We start from the raw sequence: 12291 nt of genomic DNA on the forward strand, positions 1-12291 counted from the left end.
GGGCAGGATGTACCTGATGGCCTCAGTCTGCTTTGGTCAGTGGAGAACTGCTGGGCAAGTTCTCCACCGTGTCGCCGAAAAGGCCGGCCTGGGACACGGGGGCATTCAAGAATCGTGTCTTGCCGTCATAGCCATTATTTCTGGATCTGATTCAGGCATTGCTACAGTCCCGGAGGAGAGCAGCGCAGCCGAATCTTCCTCTCCAGAAAGCTCCGGCTCACCCTCCGATGCTGCGATCGACATCTGGTCGTTGGTAGGAGCGCCAAAGGATACGGCTGGTACACTCCTTGTAGAGGGCCCAGCACGTTCCATTGGCAGCTCAACTGGTGCAAGTGCAAGAGGAGTGATGGGCCCCCGAGGGTTGGTTCCCTGGAGGGTTTGCCATCACTGTTACCCTCAGACCGCCCGTGCTACTGCCTGAAGTAGCTACCGCATGACTGCCGCCATGACGAGAACTAGATCGAGGCAGAGGCAATGGAACTCCGCCCCTTTGAGGAAACGGAGTTGGCCCACGACTCCGAGATGATCATTTTCCCGCAATGAGAACATGACTCATCCACAAACGCCACCTCAGCGTGCTAGATGCCCAGGCACGTGAGGCAGCGATCGTGACCATCACCCAGCGCCAGGTAACGACCGCATCCAGAAACGGCCGGGTGATACGTTGTCTATAGCAAGACCCACATCGTCTTTACAAAGACATAACGTCAAGTCTGCCACGCAATGTTGTCTTTAAAAAGATGCACCCGTAATTGCTCTTTTAGGAGAAAAGCTCTTTTAGCATGCTGATGTGCACAGGGGAGATGACCGCCTGCAACACAAACAGGGGGTAGTGCAACCTGATGTGTGCAACCCACTCGACACGGGAAACCACCACCGCTGAAGCGCCGTACCGCCAACACGAAGAGCTCTCAAAGAGCGCGCTGAACTCGTTCAGTCTTCTTCTCTCAGTAGAGTAGTCAGGAGCTGAACGATGTGATCGCTCGGCCTCCGAAGCGAAAAGCTGAATATGCGCTGCATCTGGTGCGTCGGTCATCCGACGTGATGTCGGGAGTGACCGTCTGAAAGGGAACTCACAGTTGTGACTTTATTACTTACAATTATAGCTATTTCATATTATCAGCTTTCTCACAATTACCTGTTTTATTTTTAGGAGGGAACTGGCTTCCATAACTACCCTTGAGCATCAATGGATTGATTTGTTGTTTTACATGGAGTGCTACACATTTGTCCACAATGGCTGAATGCATGAAATATTTGAAATTCACCAAAGATGACTTGTCCAATTCACCTCCATTCACCACGGCTTCACCTTTCCACCTGCACCACCGCTAGTAGTCACGGTCACAGCTTTAAAACGTTAGAGTCTTTTACAGGATTTCTGTGTTCTTCAGAACCAGCAGTGATGCTTTGCAAAACAGTGATCGTAGAAAGCGTTCTTTTTTTTCTCAGCAGGCTGATCAATGAGATTGTGGTCAATGCTCAGCTTTCTCTCAAGGCCTTGGTGGCCTTTCTTCTCTTTGCTCCCTCCACCAGGGACTCTCAGCGCTCACATAGCCTCCAAAACATGATTACTCCACTTAGTGCTTGAGTGTGTGTGTTTTTCCCCAAGCAGCTGACTTCCCATGGTCCACTGCACCACATTAGAGAGGTGTGCGATGTCACGATCATTCACAATACCCTTCCAGCCACTCTGCCATCCCCATATGGCCGATCTCCATGTCTTTGAGTAATTGCACTGCTTTCTGCCTGCATCCGCCCCCACCAACCTGTGAGGCAACCTAGCATGGCTTTGTCACTCACTGCAGTTCTTGAGCATGACAACGGACAAATATGGCCGACTTTACAGAACAACAGTATGTCCAGCTGTATCAGTTGACACTGTAATCCTGGTTAAAATTCTGTGATCTTTTATTAAACATGATTTTGTTCCTCTGGCACGTAAGGGAACAGATGTAAGATCTCATTATACTTTACCTTGCCATATGGCATGAAATCCCCCAGGGTTCCCTCCTGAGACCGTCCACCCTTATGGATGTGTTTTTGTTCAGAGCCACAGGTAGAAAGCTGGATGACCATACTCAGTAAAACCAGGCCTAACTTTAATACCGAATGGTAAAAAAGGTCAAGGTGGGAGTTTTACACTGCAGAGTTTCTTTTAGCACAGCATCACAACAGTCTGCACAATTTCATGGTTAAGTGAGAAAACCTTACGTGTGCCAAATGACTTCACAAATGGCACTTTGTGAAAGCCATGTATTTCCCTATGAGGTTTAAATTGATTATTTAAATAAGCCAAGGGACGTTTTAAGTAATGCTCATGATGTCGCAACAACTTTTGTTATTCAGAGTTGCATATTTTAGTCTGGCAGTTGCACAGTAATGTCATTTCCTTATTGTAGTTTAAAATCCTATTAAGATGACTTTGCAAAAATGATTGTGTACTTTAAATAAAACATTTTGGCAATGCACATTTATTTAGATAAAGACCAACAAAGAGCTCAATTTGCTCAAAGAATGTGTACAAGCATAATAATTAAATCAACTGAATTGTCGAAACAGTTACAATATAATTCACAAGATACTTATTGCAAAACCATTCAATTGTACTGTTCTACATTAAAAAATGTCCAAAATGCAGCATCTGTTAAGTGCCTCAATATTCATTTGTACCAGGTCAGCATGTTCCCTCTGGTTTAAATGAACTGTTCAGCACATGTACTTATACTGCAGTGTTGCGTGGCTGTTTGCCTGACTTCAGTGAGCTGCTTTTGGCCTGCACCAGGCCCCTCATTAAAAGCCTGTCAGCAGTGAATCTGTAGGCCTGACAGCCACTCTGTCAACCCGCAGGAGCAGACAGCACACGGACTGACTGATATTACCTTCATACACAACTCTCCCTCTGGCCCACAATTCCAATGTTGCAGCCCAGATTGGCTCCACCAGGCCAAAGAGTTTCTATTTATGCCCTGGAAATGATGCTGATGCATATGCAGTGTGCTGTAACCACAAGCAAAATGGCTTTCAAACCCCTTTCAGTGTTATGCTCCATTTCCTGTTCACACACCATGGATATTTACTATGTATGTTCGAGCACGCAATGAGACATTAGATTCTGACATCTGTCCGAATGTGAGTCTTTTTAAGGGATAGATCACGCAAAAATTAAAATACTGTCATTATTTACTCGTCCTCGTGTTGTTCCAAACCTGTATGACTTTGTTTTCCATGGAAAATGGAGGATTTTGAAGAATGTGGCTTTTTTCCTGCAGTTACCATGAACAGGGACTATAGCTTTCTAGCTTAAAGATGTATAAAACGTGACACAATAAAAGTGGTCTATATTCCACATATATAAAATGTGCACTATATATTCCACATCATACGATAGCTGTGGGTTATGAGCATACTGAAATTTAAAAGGGATTGTTCACCCAAAAATGAAAATTGTCATCCATTGCTCACCCTTTGTTGTTTCAAACACATAAGACTTTAGTTCGTTTTCAAAACAGAAATTAACATTTATTTAGTGAAACCTGAAATATGTCCCTTCCTCCAGTGAATTTTTTTTACACCAAAAAAACGTAGACACATTTAAATGGTCTTAAGGTTTGTTCTTGCGCATTAAGCAAGCATGTTTGAGTTTTCTTTTATCATATTTAATGTGCTCTATGTACATGCATTGATCAGTGTTTATATGTGAATAAAAGCATACATTAAATCTGTTCTTAATGAAAAGTGATCATGTCTCTTCAGATAACTTTTACAATCTCTTTATGAATTTCTTGACGTTTGGTGTCATTGGCTTTCATTGGAGAGACATAAATCTCACAGGTTTCATGAAAAATATTTTATTTTGTGTTTTCCAAGATTATTGAAGATCCTGACAGCCAGCATTGCTCCCCGTAGCTTATTAATGAGAGTTCATGAGAGATGTATTGATATCCAATTTGTGAATGAGCAAACAAGCAAATATTTTAAATCAAATCGTTTTAAATGAATCTATTAACCTAATTCAAAACACCTGTCTGAATGATTTATTCATGAATCAGATTGATTCAGTTAAAAATTTGACTTAAAAGGATAGTTCACCCAAAATGAAAATGTTGATATTAATTACTCACCCTCATATCGTTCCAAACCCATAAGACCTTTGTTCATCTTCAGAACACAAATTAAAATATTTTTTAATGAAATCCAAGAGCTTTCTGACCCTGCATAGACACCTGACACATTCAAGGCCCAGAAAGGTACAATAGTAAGGACATTGTTAAAATAGTCCATGTGACATCAGTGATTCAATCTTAAATTTATGAAGCTACGAGAATACTTTTTGTGTGCAAAAAAAAACAAAAATAATGGCATTATGCATCGTGGTTATTTTTGTTTTCTTTATGCACAAAAAGTATTCTCGAATTAATGTCTTACGGGTTTGTAATGACATGAGGGGAGTAATGAATGACAGAATTTTCATTTTTGGGTAAACTATCCCTTTAAAACAAGTGTCCAGTACAGTCTTCAGGATTTCAAAATGTTATTTTTGTCAAACTCCATCACTCAAGCTAATATTAAATACTTGTTTACAATGCGTTTCTATACATGTCCAATAATCATGACTGGTTCCTCAAAGTAAACCACTCTGACTATTAAGACCCTTGACATAACATCTTAATGTCTGCTGGAGTCAGTCCACATGGCAGCTCATTAAACCTCTGTGAAGTTAATTTCACTGCCCAGCATTGTTACCCAGGAGCTCCACTTGAAGCTCCATTTGAACCATTAATTAGTTCAAATCTCATGCTGGAAAATCTAGAAAAATCTGAAGGTGCTTTTTCTTGTTCATATAAGTGCTGTTTGTCTTTCCTCGCTGAGCTGTATGTGTCACTCTGTTGAATTACCTCTGAATAACAAGAGTTTATGCACACAGGAGGAAGTTCAACTATAGCTGCTATTTACAAGTTAGCACAGGGGCTTTGGACAGATGGGATGTTGTCTGAAAGCCAGCGTGGGGAATAGAGAAAAGCATCTTCTCTGAGAAATAGAAATAACGATTCTAGGAAGGTTGGAGACTTGTACATGTCTCTTCACTGCAGCAAGCCCATTACCAGTCTCTCTCTGAACCCTCCATCTCCAAGAATCCCAGTTGTCCCCCGAGTGTCGGAGAGCCCACGTGCCCCATCCATCCACACTGGCGGGGTCTCCATTACTCCCTGATGGAAAGCGATGGAAAACCAATTGGGGATACAGGGCCGTGCAAGTACAATGCATGGACACACGGCCCATCGCAGACAGGCAATCTGCTGTGATGAAGAGGTCCTTTACTCAGCCCGCCTGTGTCCTCTAGGATCCCCTTCAAGCCCCAATGAGACCAGCACCCACTTTTCCCAAACCCGACACACCCGCACATCAGCACACATCAAATTAGAGAGCAGCCAACGCTGAGGTCTCCATGGATAGCGAGACATTTTGCGTTGTGTTCTATCTCTGTTCAAAGACTGTTGGAAGATGTCAAAGGTCACTGCACATGACCTCTGTCTGAATAAACATCTAACTTGGCCTTTACACAGAGAGAAATTCTGCCTCAATCATCGCTGAGGTTCAAAAAAATCCGTTTTTATTTCATCTAATGTTGCTGAGTTTTTATTGTTAATTCGCATGCCTTCAGAGAGGACCTTTTGAAATTATTCAAATGAGTTTTTATTAGTTTTAGGCGTAAAATGGATCTAATTAGTCTGATGAGAATGCAGTGATTCTGTTGCACAGCCACTCTTGAGACCCGCATCACAGCGCAGTAAACAAAACGCCCTCCTGCAATGTTCTTTCATTCAATTTACCTGCGGTAACAGCCTAACAAGAGGGGTCCTACAGGGCTCAATTTCTCTGTCATGTTCTGTGTCCCTGTACAGGTGCCGTACGTGAAGGTGGCTCCGGAGGATATACTGAAGGTGCAGTTTCCTCGCTTTACCACGCTGGACCTCAGGCCCACTAATACAGACATCAGCATGGCTGTAGCTGGACTGCTAACGTACTTCAACAGCAGCACGTCGTGTCTCATATGTGCTCAGGCCGATTGTGAGTATCACAGGGTTCCTATTTGTATTGTTTGTGTGTGTGTGTGTGTGTGCTCGTTTTTGTGACAAATGCGAGCACACACACGCGATAAATTTGTATAATGACAAAGGTATGACATAGGTATTACAAGGAGAAGGTGACTTTTCAGGACATTACCCCATGTCCCCACTTTTCAAAACGCTTATAAATCACACAGAATGGAGTGTATTGAACAACTGAAATAGCACAACGTTTCCTGTAAGGGGTAGGTTTAGGGGTAGGGTTGGTGTAGGGAAAATAGTATATACGGTCTGTACAGTATAAAAACCATTACGCTTATGGGATGTCCCTACTTTTCACAAAAACAAATATGTGTGTGTGTGTGTGTGTATAATATATATATATATATTAATGGCAGTAAGCTCCACAGAGTAGCTATACCTTTTAATTTAGGCCTCAAAACATATATTTTAAAATCTATTATTTATTTTTCCTTACGTTCCTAAATTCTGTTCCCTAAATTTTCCATTACATTTTTTTCTAGATCCTTTGCAATTTAATACAAATGTATCAGCAATTTATCATTAGATGATGTCTGGTGAAATTTAACAATATAATCAATATTTTAAAATGTAATCAAATGAAAATATAACATGTAACAAATGTAATTCACAACTAAGCATTTCATTATTATTTGTTTGTCAAATAAAATGCAGCACAACAGAGCTGTATAGATTAAAACATGATTATAAATATGTCTTAGTTGTATGATATTCCTTAAAAATAATATTAGTAATATATTTCTGTAAATTTCTTCATGTCAGACTAAGATTTTATTTTGACGTGTTGTCATGAAGACCTTTGAGTTTCAGTGCGTGTTTGACGGTAGTTTTTCTCAGAAGAAATAGGGAAAAGCTCACGAAGCGACTCTCAGAGCAGCTCTGGAGATGAAATAAATGTGGACTATCATCATATCTTGAGACGGCAGGTGCTGAAAACCCACGGCATTCATTTACACAGAGAAACTTATTAGCGACATGCACTGACTGGCTGTTGACGCATTTGTTTCTGCTATGCAATCGGCTGACAAAATGATCCATATCGAGTAAAAATGTCCAAAGAGTATCACTGTTATCAACAAAAATGTTATTGCCATCTTGATATGATATTGTTTATCACTCAGCCCTTACTACAGCTCTTTATATATAAAAGATGTGAGGGACTTCAACGATTCTGAAATAAACAACTAAATAAATACATTTTATATTACTCGTTCTCGCCCACGGTGGTTGGTGACACCAGCATTAGAGGCAAAAAAAAAATCATGTGCAATAATTACATGTTCTGCTGGACTCTTTCTTAATTGGCACATATAGAATTGCCTGCATCTGTCAAGCAGCAGCAGTCCTCTCATATAGATTGTTCCAGCTGCTTTCTGACATATGCATTCTCTACAAAGATGACTGTGTTTCATAGTGGTACATGCACTTTCTGCACTCTTTGCCACTCTCTGTATGCTTTTGTGCACGTTCACATGCTCCATTACCTTCTGCTTCTGTTGTTATTTAGCAATAACAACTGCTTATTAAACCTCACACATCCACACAGTTTTGATGATGATGTTGATTTAATTTCATGCTGTTTGACTGTACTGCGTTGACTGTACTGGATTATTTCAAATGTGTTGTTCATTCTGTCTCTTGTCCATCTGTGTCCTTCAGGCCTTCATCATTTGTGCTGTCCCATTCATTCACCATCAAACTGCCACTAATGTCAGTGCACTCTGCTGAAACAGAGATGTCCATGGAAATGAATGGCTGAAGGTTCAAATCAAACCCGCTGTAGTCAAAGAAAAGGCAGCTGACGGATGAAGTCTTCGCAAAGTCTCCTTATTAGACACACATTGAGTTCAGCTTGGCAGAGGATTAAAGTTTAGTATTCTGACTTCACATCTCGGTGCGAGGATGCCGCAAATTACCCAGAGAATCCAAACAAAGTCACATTGCCCCTTCAGACAGTGGCTACCTTTCTCCGTAATCAGCTTAAGGCCTTCAAGTGGAACAGCTATAATTCCCACTAAGACGTCAGAGAGGGGTGTAGAGAGATGGCAAACTACCAGTACGGACTTGAGAACAGGGTCAGGAATGAACCAAACCAATACAAAGATTCATATTGAAAAAAATGACCTTATATTATGTGGGCCGAATTCAGGATTTAAGTATTTGATCCCTTTCATGAGTTGGTGTTTGATTTAATTGGCTACACCTAAAGGATGCTGAATTCTATTTTACTGAACTGCAATTTGTGACCAAACGTGAATAATTTGATCAGATATTAAATATTATTTTTGTATGATTAGAGATATTTTTAAGTTCAGGACTTTCAAAACAGATTTTAAATGTTCCCAAAAAATACCACAAAATTTTATTTATTAAATATAATGAAATATTCACTACCATTCAAAAGTTTGGGATCAGTAAATTTTTTTATGTTTTTGAAACATTTTTTAAATTGATTTAACCAAAAATACAGTAAAATAGTAATATTGTGAAATATTATTACAATTTAAAATAGCTATTTTCTATTTAAATATATTTTAAAATGTTAAATTTCATTTATTCATGTGATAGCAAAGCTGAATTTTCAGCATCATCATTCCAGTCTTCAGTGTTACACTCTTAAAAATAAAGGTGCTTAAAAGGTTCTTCACAGTGATGCCATAGAAGAACCATTTTTGACTCCACCAAAACATCTTCATCTTCAGATGTTAAAAGTTCTTTATGGAACCATTTAGAAAAAAAGTTTCTTCTGTGGCATCGTGAAGAACCTTTATTTTTAAGAGTGTACATGATCCTTCAGAAATCATTCTAATATGCTGATTTGGTGCTTAAAAACATTTCTTATTATAATCAGTGTTGAAAACAGTTGTGCTACTAAATATTTTGTGGAAACCATGATACTTTTTCCCCGATTTTTTTGATGATAGAAAGATCAAAAGAAAAGCATTTATTTGAAAGATAATCTAAATCTGTTGTAACCTTTTAATTCGATTTGAATTCAAATTCAGCATCCTGTTTAGGAATTTAATTATAATTTAAAAGGTGTTCTCAATTCTGCTCTGAATGATGCACAACACTGGTGCTCAGATGAACAAACTCTCGAAAGACTGACCGTGGGGGATTGGTATGCCATTATGATTATATCTACAATAGCAATATCTGAGGTTCATCTTAGTTCTGAGTCCTTAAAAGAACCCGGTGTTTTGCTCATTCTACCATAGAAAACTGAAAGCAGACAGCATTTCAGGTAACTTGGAGAGTTTGTCTTGTGGTACACTCTAAAGTTAACCATTTCACGCTCATGCCAACACTATTACTCAAATGTTTTTCTCTTTGTACCTCTAGAGTAAAAGCCCGACTTTCTACACAGAGATGAGTCGGAAACAGGAAAAACAAAATAACCTTGTTTTCCAGCTAATAATGAGTGCATGCACTCCCTGAAGAATTCTGTAGGAAAATAAAGAAGATTCACAGCAACGACAGACCAAACTTAAAATGCATTGTGACAGAAAATTTTTAGAAAACTGTACCAAGGTGCTTTTGGCTCTCATAAAAATTCCCTTAGAGCAATGCTAAACTTAGCAAGCTTCCAAAATAACCTATATTAACTCCAGGTGCAGTTATTTCTTTCTAAATAATATTTCATTTCTGTCAATCAGTGCATGTATATATGTGAGCAAGCGAGTAGAAGTTATATTTGCATTTATATGCTTGACATAATCCCCTTTTCCTCAGGGAACTTGAGTATTGTACTAAGGAAATTGTATTGAGAAAGTTATATGTAACATAAGGTCTCTTAATCGTTAAAACAATTTATAATCAATAGCCTTTTCAAGATTTATGACTTAAGGCCCATTTGCACCAAGAACAATAACTGTAATGATAACTTTAATGATAACTATTGTGTATTATTGTTCGATCAAATGGATTTTGATTGGCTGTCAATGTTTTTATTATTCATCAGTCGAAAAAAATTGTTTTCTTTAAGTTAAAGGATGGTAACTGTACTCTTTTAATAATCATTCTAATTCTATGAAAATAGCAACATTGGTACCGTTGGAAACACTTTCAGAATGATTTTTTTCCAGGTGTTGAACAATAAAAACATTGACTGCCAATCAGAATCCATCAGTCTTTACAGCACTTGAGCATTTAAAGCTGCAAATGATATAGCATAAGCACACACTTATAATAATATATTGATGGCAGTTACAATAATGTACACTCTTAAAAAATGCTGGGTTGTTTCAACCCAACTTTGGGTCAAATATGGACTAACCCAACTGTTGGGTTAGATTTTTTTAATTACATTTTTAACCCAAAAGCTGGGTTACTCCATATTTGACCCAAAGTTGGGTTGAAACAACCCAGCATTTTTTAGAGTGTACTATTAATAGTTATCGTTATGTTACCACTATAGTTATTTCTCAGTATGCACAGACCTTCAGAACAAATTTTAAAAACTTTATGGTTATTGTCGTAGCTATTCTTGGTGTAAATGGGCATTTAATTGAAACTTGAATAACATTTTTATTGCAATATGACTTTCCCAATACAATTTGCCTTTGTATAGTACACAAGAGAAATCTTAAAGATCCTTATTCTCACATACAGTAAATCAATCTCAAGAAATCAGTATGTAAAATACTGTAAACTAATTACCAAAGGACATTTGCAAAGGTGAGAAATAAATGATAATTTCATCGTAGAGCAGCTGCTATCAGTAATGCTGCTAATATGAAAATGTATATGTCGATAAAAGACATTTACCACCATTACAAATATTTTCCCAAACAGCTGTTAGAGGACGCTATTGTTGATGTGTTTGTAGACCTGGAACAAATATGTACGCACCATTGGCTAGCTGCTCCGCGCAGTGGCAGGTCTGGGGCCCATTGTGGGTAATAGTCACTTCTGCTTTGGCTGACAAACATTACGAGGTTGCAAAGTGGGCGTGCGAGCCGAAGGCTTGAGAGGAAATGCCGCGGGCCGCAGTGACTGCCCTTCAATACATTTCTATAAAAGCGGATGATGACTCCCAGTGCTGCCAGCGTAATAACCCTGTTCACCTGCGCCTCAGTGTTTGCTTGTCGTCTTCCGTTACTGTTTCTTTTTCTCTCACGCTCAGTCTCACAGGATGTACAGCTCTCATTAATCACTTAGCACGCTGACAGCTTAATAGAGCATGGCCCACTCATGAATACTTCACAGAGCTGGCTTGCTGAGATGACACCATTCAAGGACAGTTATTCATTCGGTTAACCTATACAGCAAAAGGCCATTGAACATATGAGTTTATCTATTTTATATAAGATACATATTTTGATTTTGATATGTCTAGCGCAATATGTCTGTTTTAATTAGCTTTCTGTGCGTAGTTTGACGATATAAACCTCTTTGAAAGGCTGTCTTAAAATTTTCTTTAAAATGGTCCAACTTTTTAAATTGAACTGATCAAATGTATAGCTTGAATGCAGTGTATGTCTGTCAAATGCGTAAATGGAAATGTAATTTGCTAATATTGGGGGCTTTTGGCATTAATTTGACAGGATAGTGGAGAAGCAACAGGAGACACATTATTACGCCCCACGTCTAGGGGTAGTAAAAATATAGCTCTTAACAGGGCATAATAAATCTGGGTTGTGGTAATGGAATCCCAAGTACGAATCACTCCGGTCGATAATCAAACATATTCACTGTTAGTTAGTTTAAAGGATTAGATTTATTTTAAAACAAGTGAAATAAAGAGCATCTCTCCAGGATGTCCCAAAGGCCAAAATAACAAACAAAACAAATCTAGGGAGGGAAAAAGAAGAGGATAAATAACCTAATCAAATAAGGAAATAAAAATACAAATTACTTCCCTAACTACCTAGCACAAAACAGAGCCCAAACAAGATAAGTAAAACAAAATGGCAGGACACCCCTTTTGCTCTACGATCTTAACACACAAAGTTGACAACGAATAAACGTGATCAACATATTTCACACTCCACTTGAGAATACACATTTGATCATCGGCCGGAGGAGGGATCCAGGAGCTCTCAACCCAATCGCGTCCGAACCAACAATGAGCTCCCCGTTGAATGCCGACGGCGTCCTTATAAAGGCCACGCCTCGTCTCAACCACCAATAGCGATCATACCTCCATCAGCGGACATCCTATCAGAGAGCAGACAGA

At 39.1% G+C, this 12291-nt stretch overlaps 1 protein-coding gene across 1 annotated transcript in view; it reads left to right on the plus strand.

Moving 5' to 3' along the window:
* LOC107585599 (glutamate receptor ionotropic, kainate 4-like) overlaps positions 1-12291 on the plus strand; it is a gene marked incomplete at its 5' end in the record, with an annotated part of 199736 nt that overhangs the window by 74004 nt on the left and 113441 nt on the right. Inside the window, one exon of the mRNA XM_016272688.1 lies at positions 5907-6072. Coding sequence (XP_016128174.1) covers positions 5907-6072 — 166 coding nt within the window. The remainder of the gene's footprint in view (positions 1-5906; positions 6073-12291) is intronic.

This window comes from Sinocyclocheilus grahami, unplaced genomic scaffold, assembly GCF_001515645.1.
Source record: "Sinocyclocheilus grahami isolate Dianchi unplaced genomic scaffold, SAMN03320097.WGS_v1.1 scaffold72.1, whole genome shotgun sequence".
Classification (NCBI taxonomy): Eukaryota; Metazoa; Chordata; class Actinopteri; order Cypriniformes; family Cyprinidae; genus Sinocyclocheilus; species Sinocyclocheilus grahami.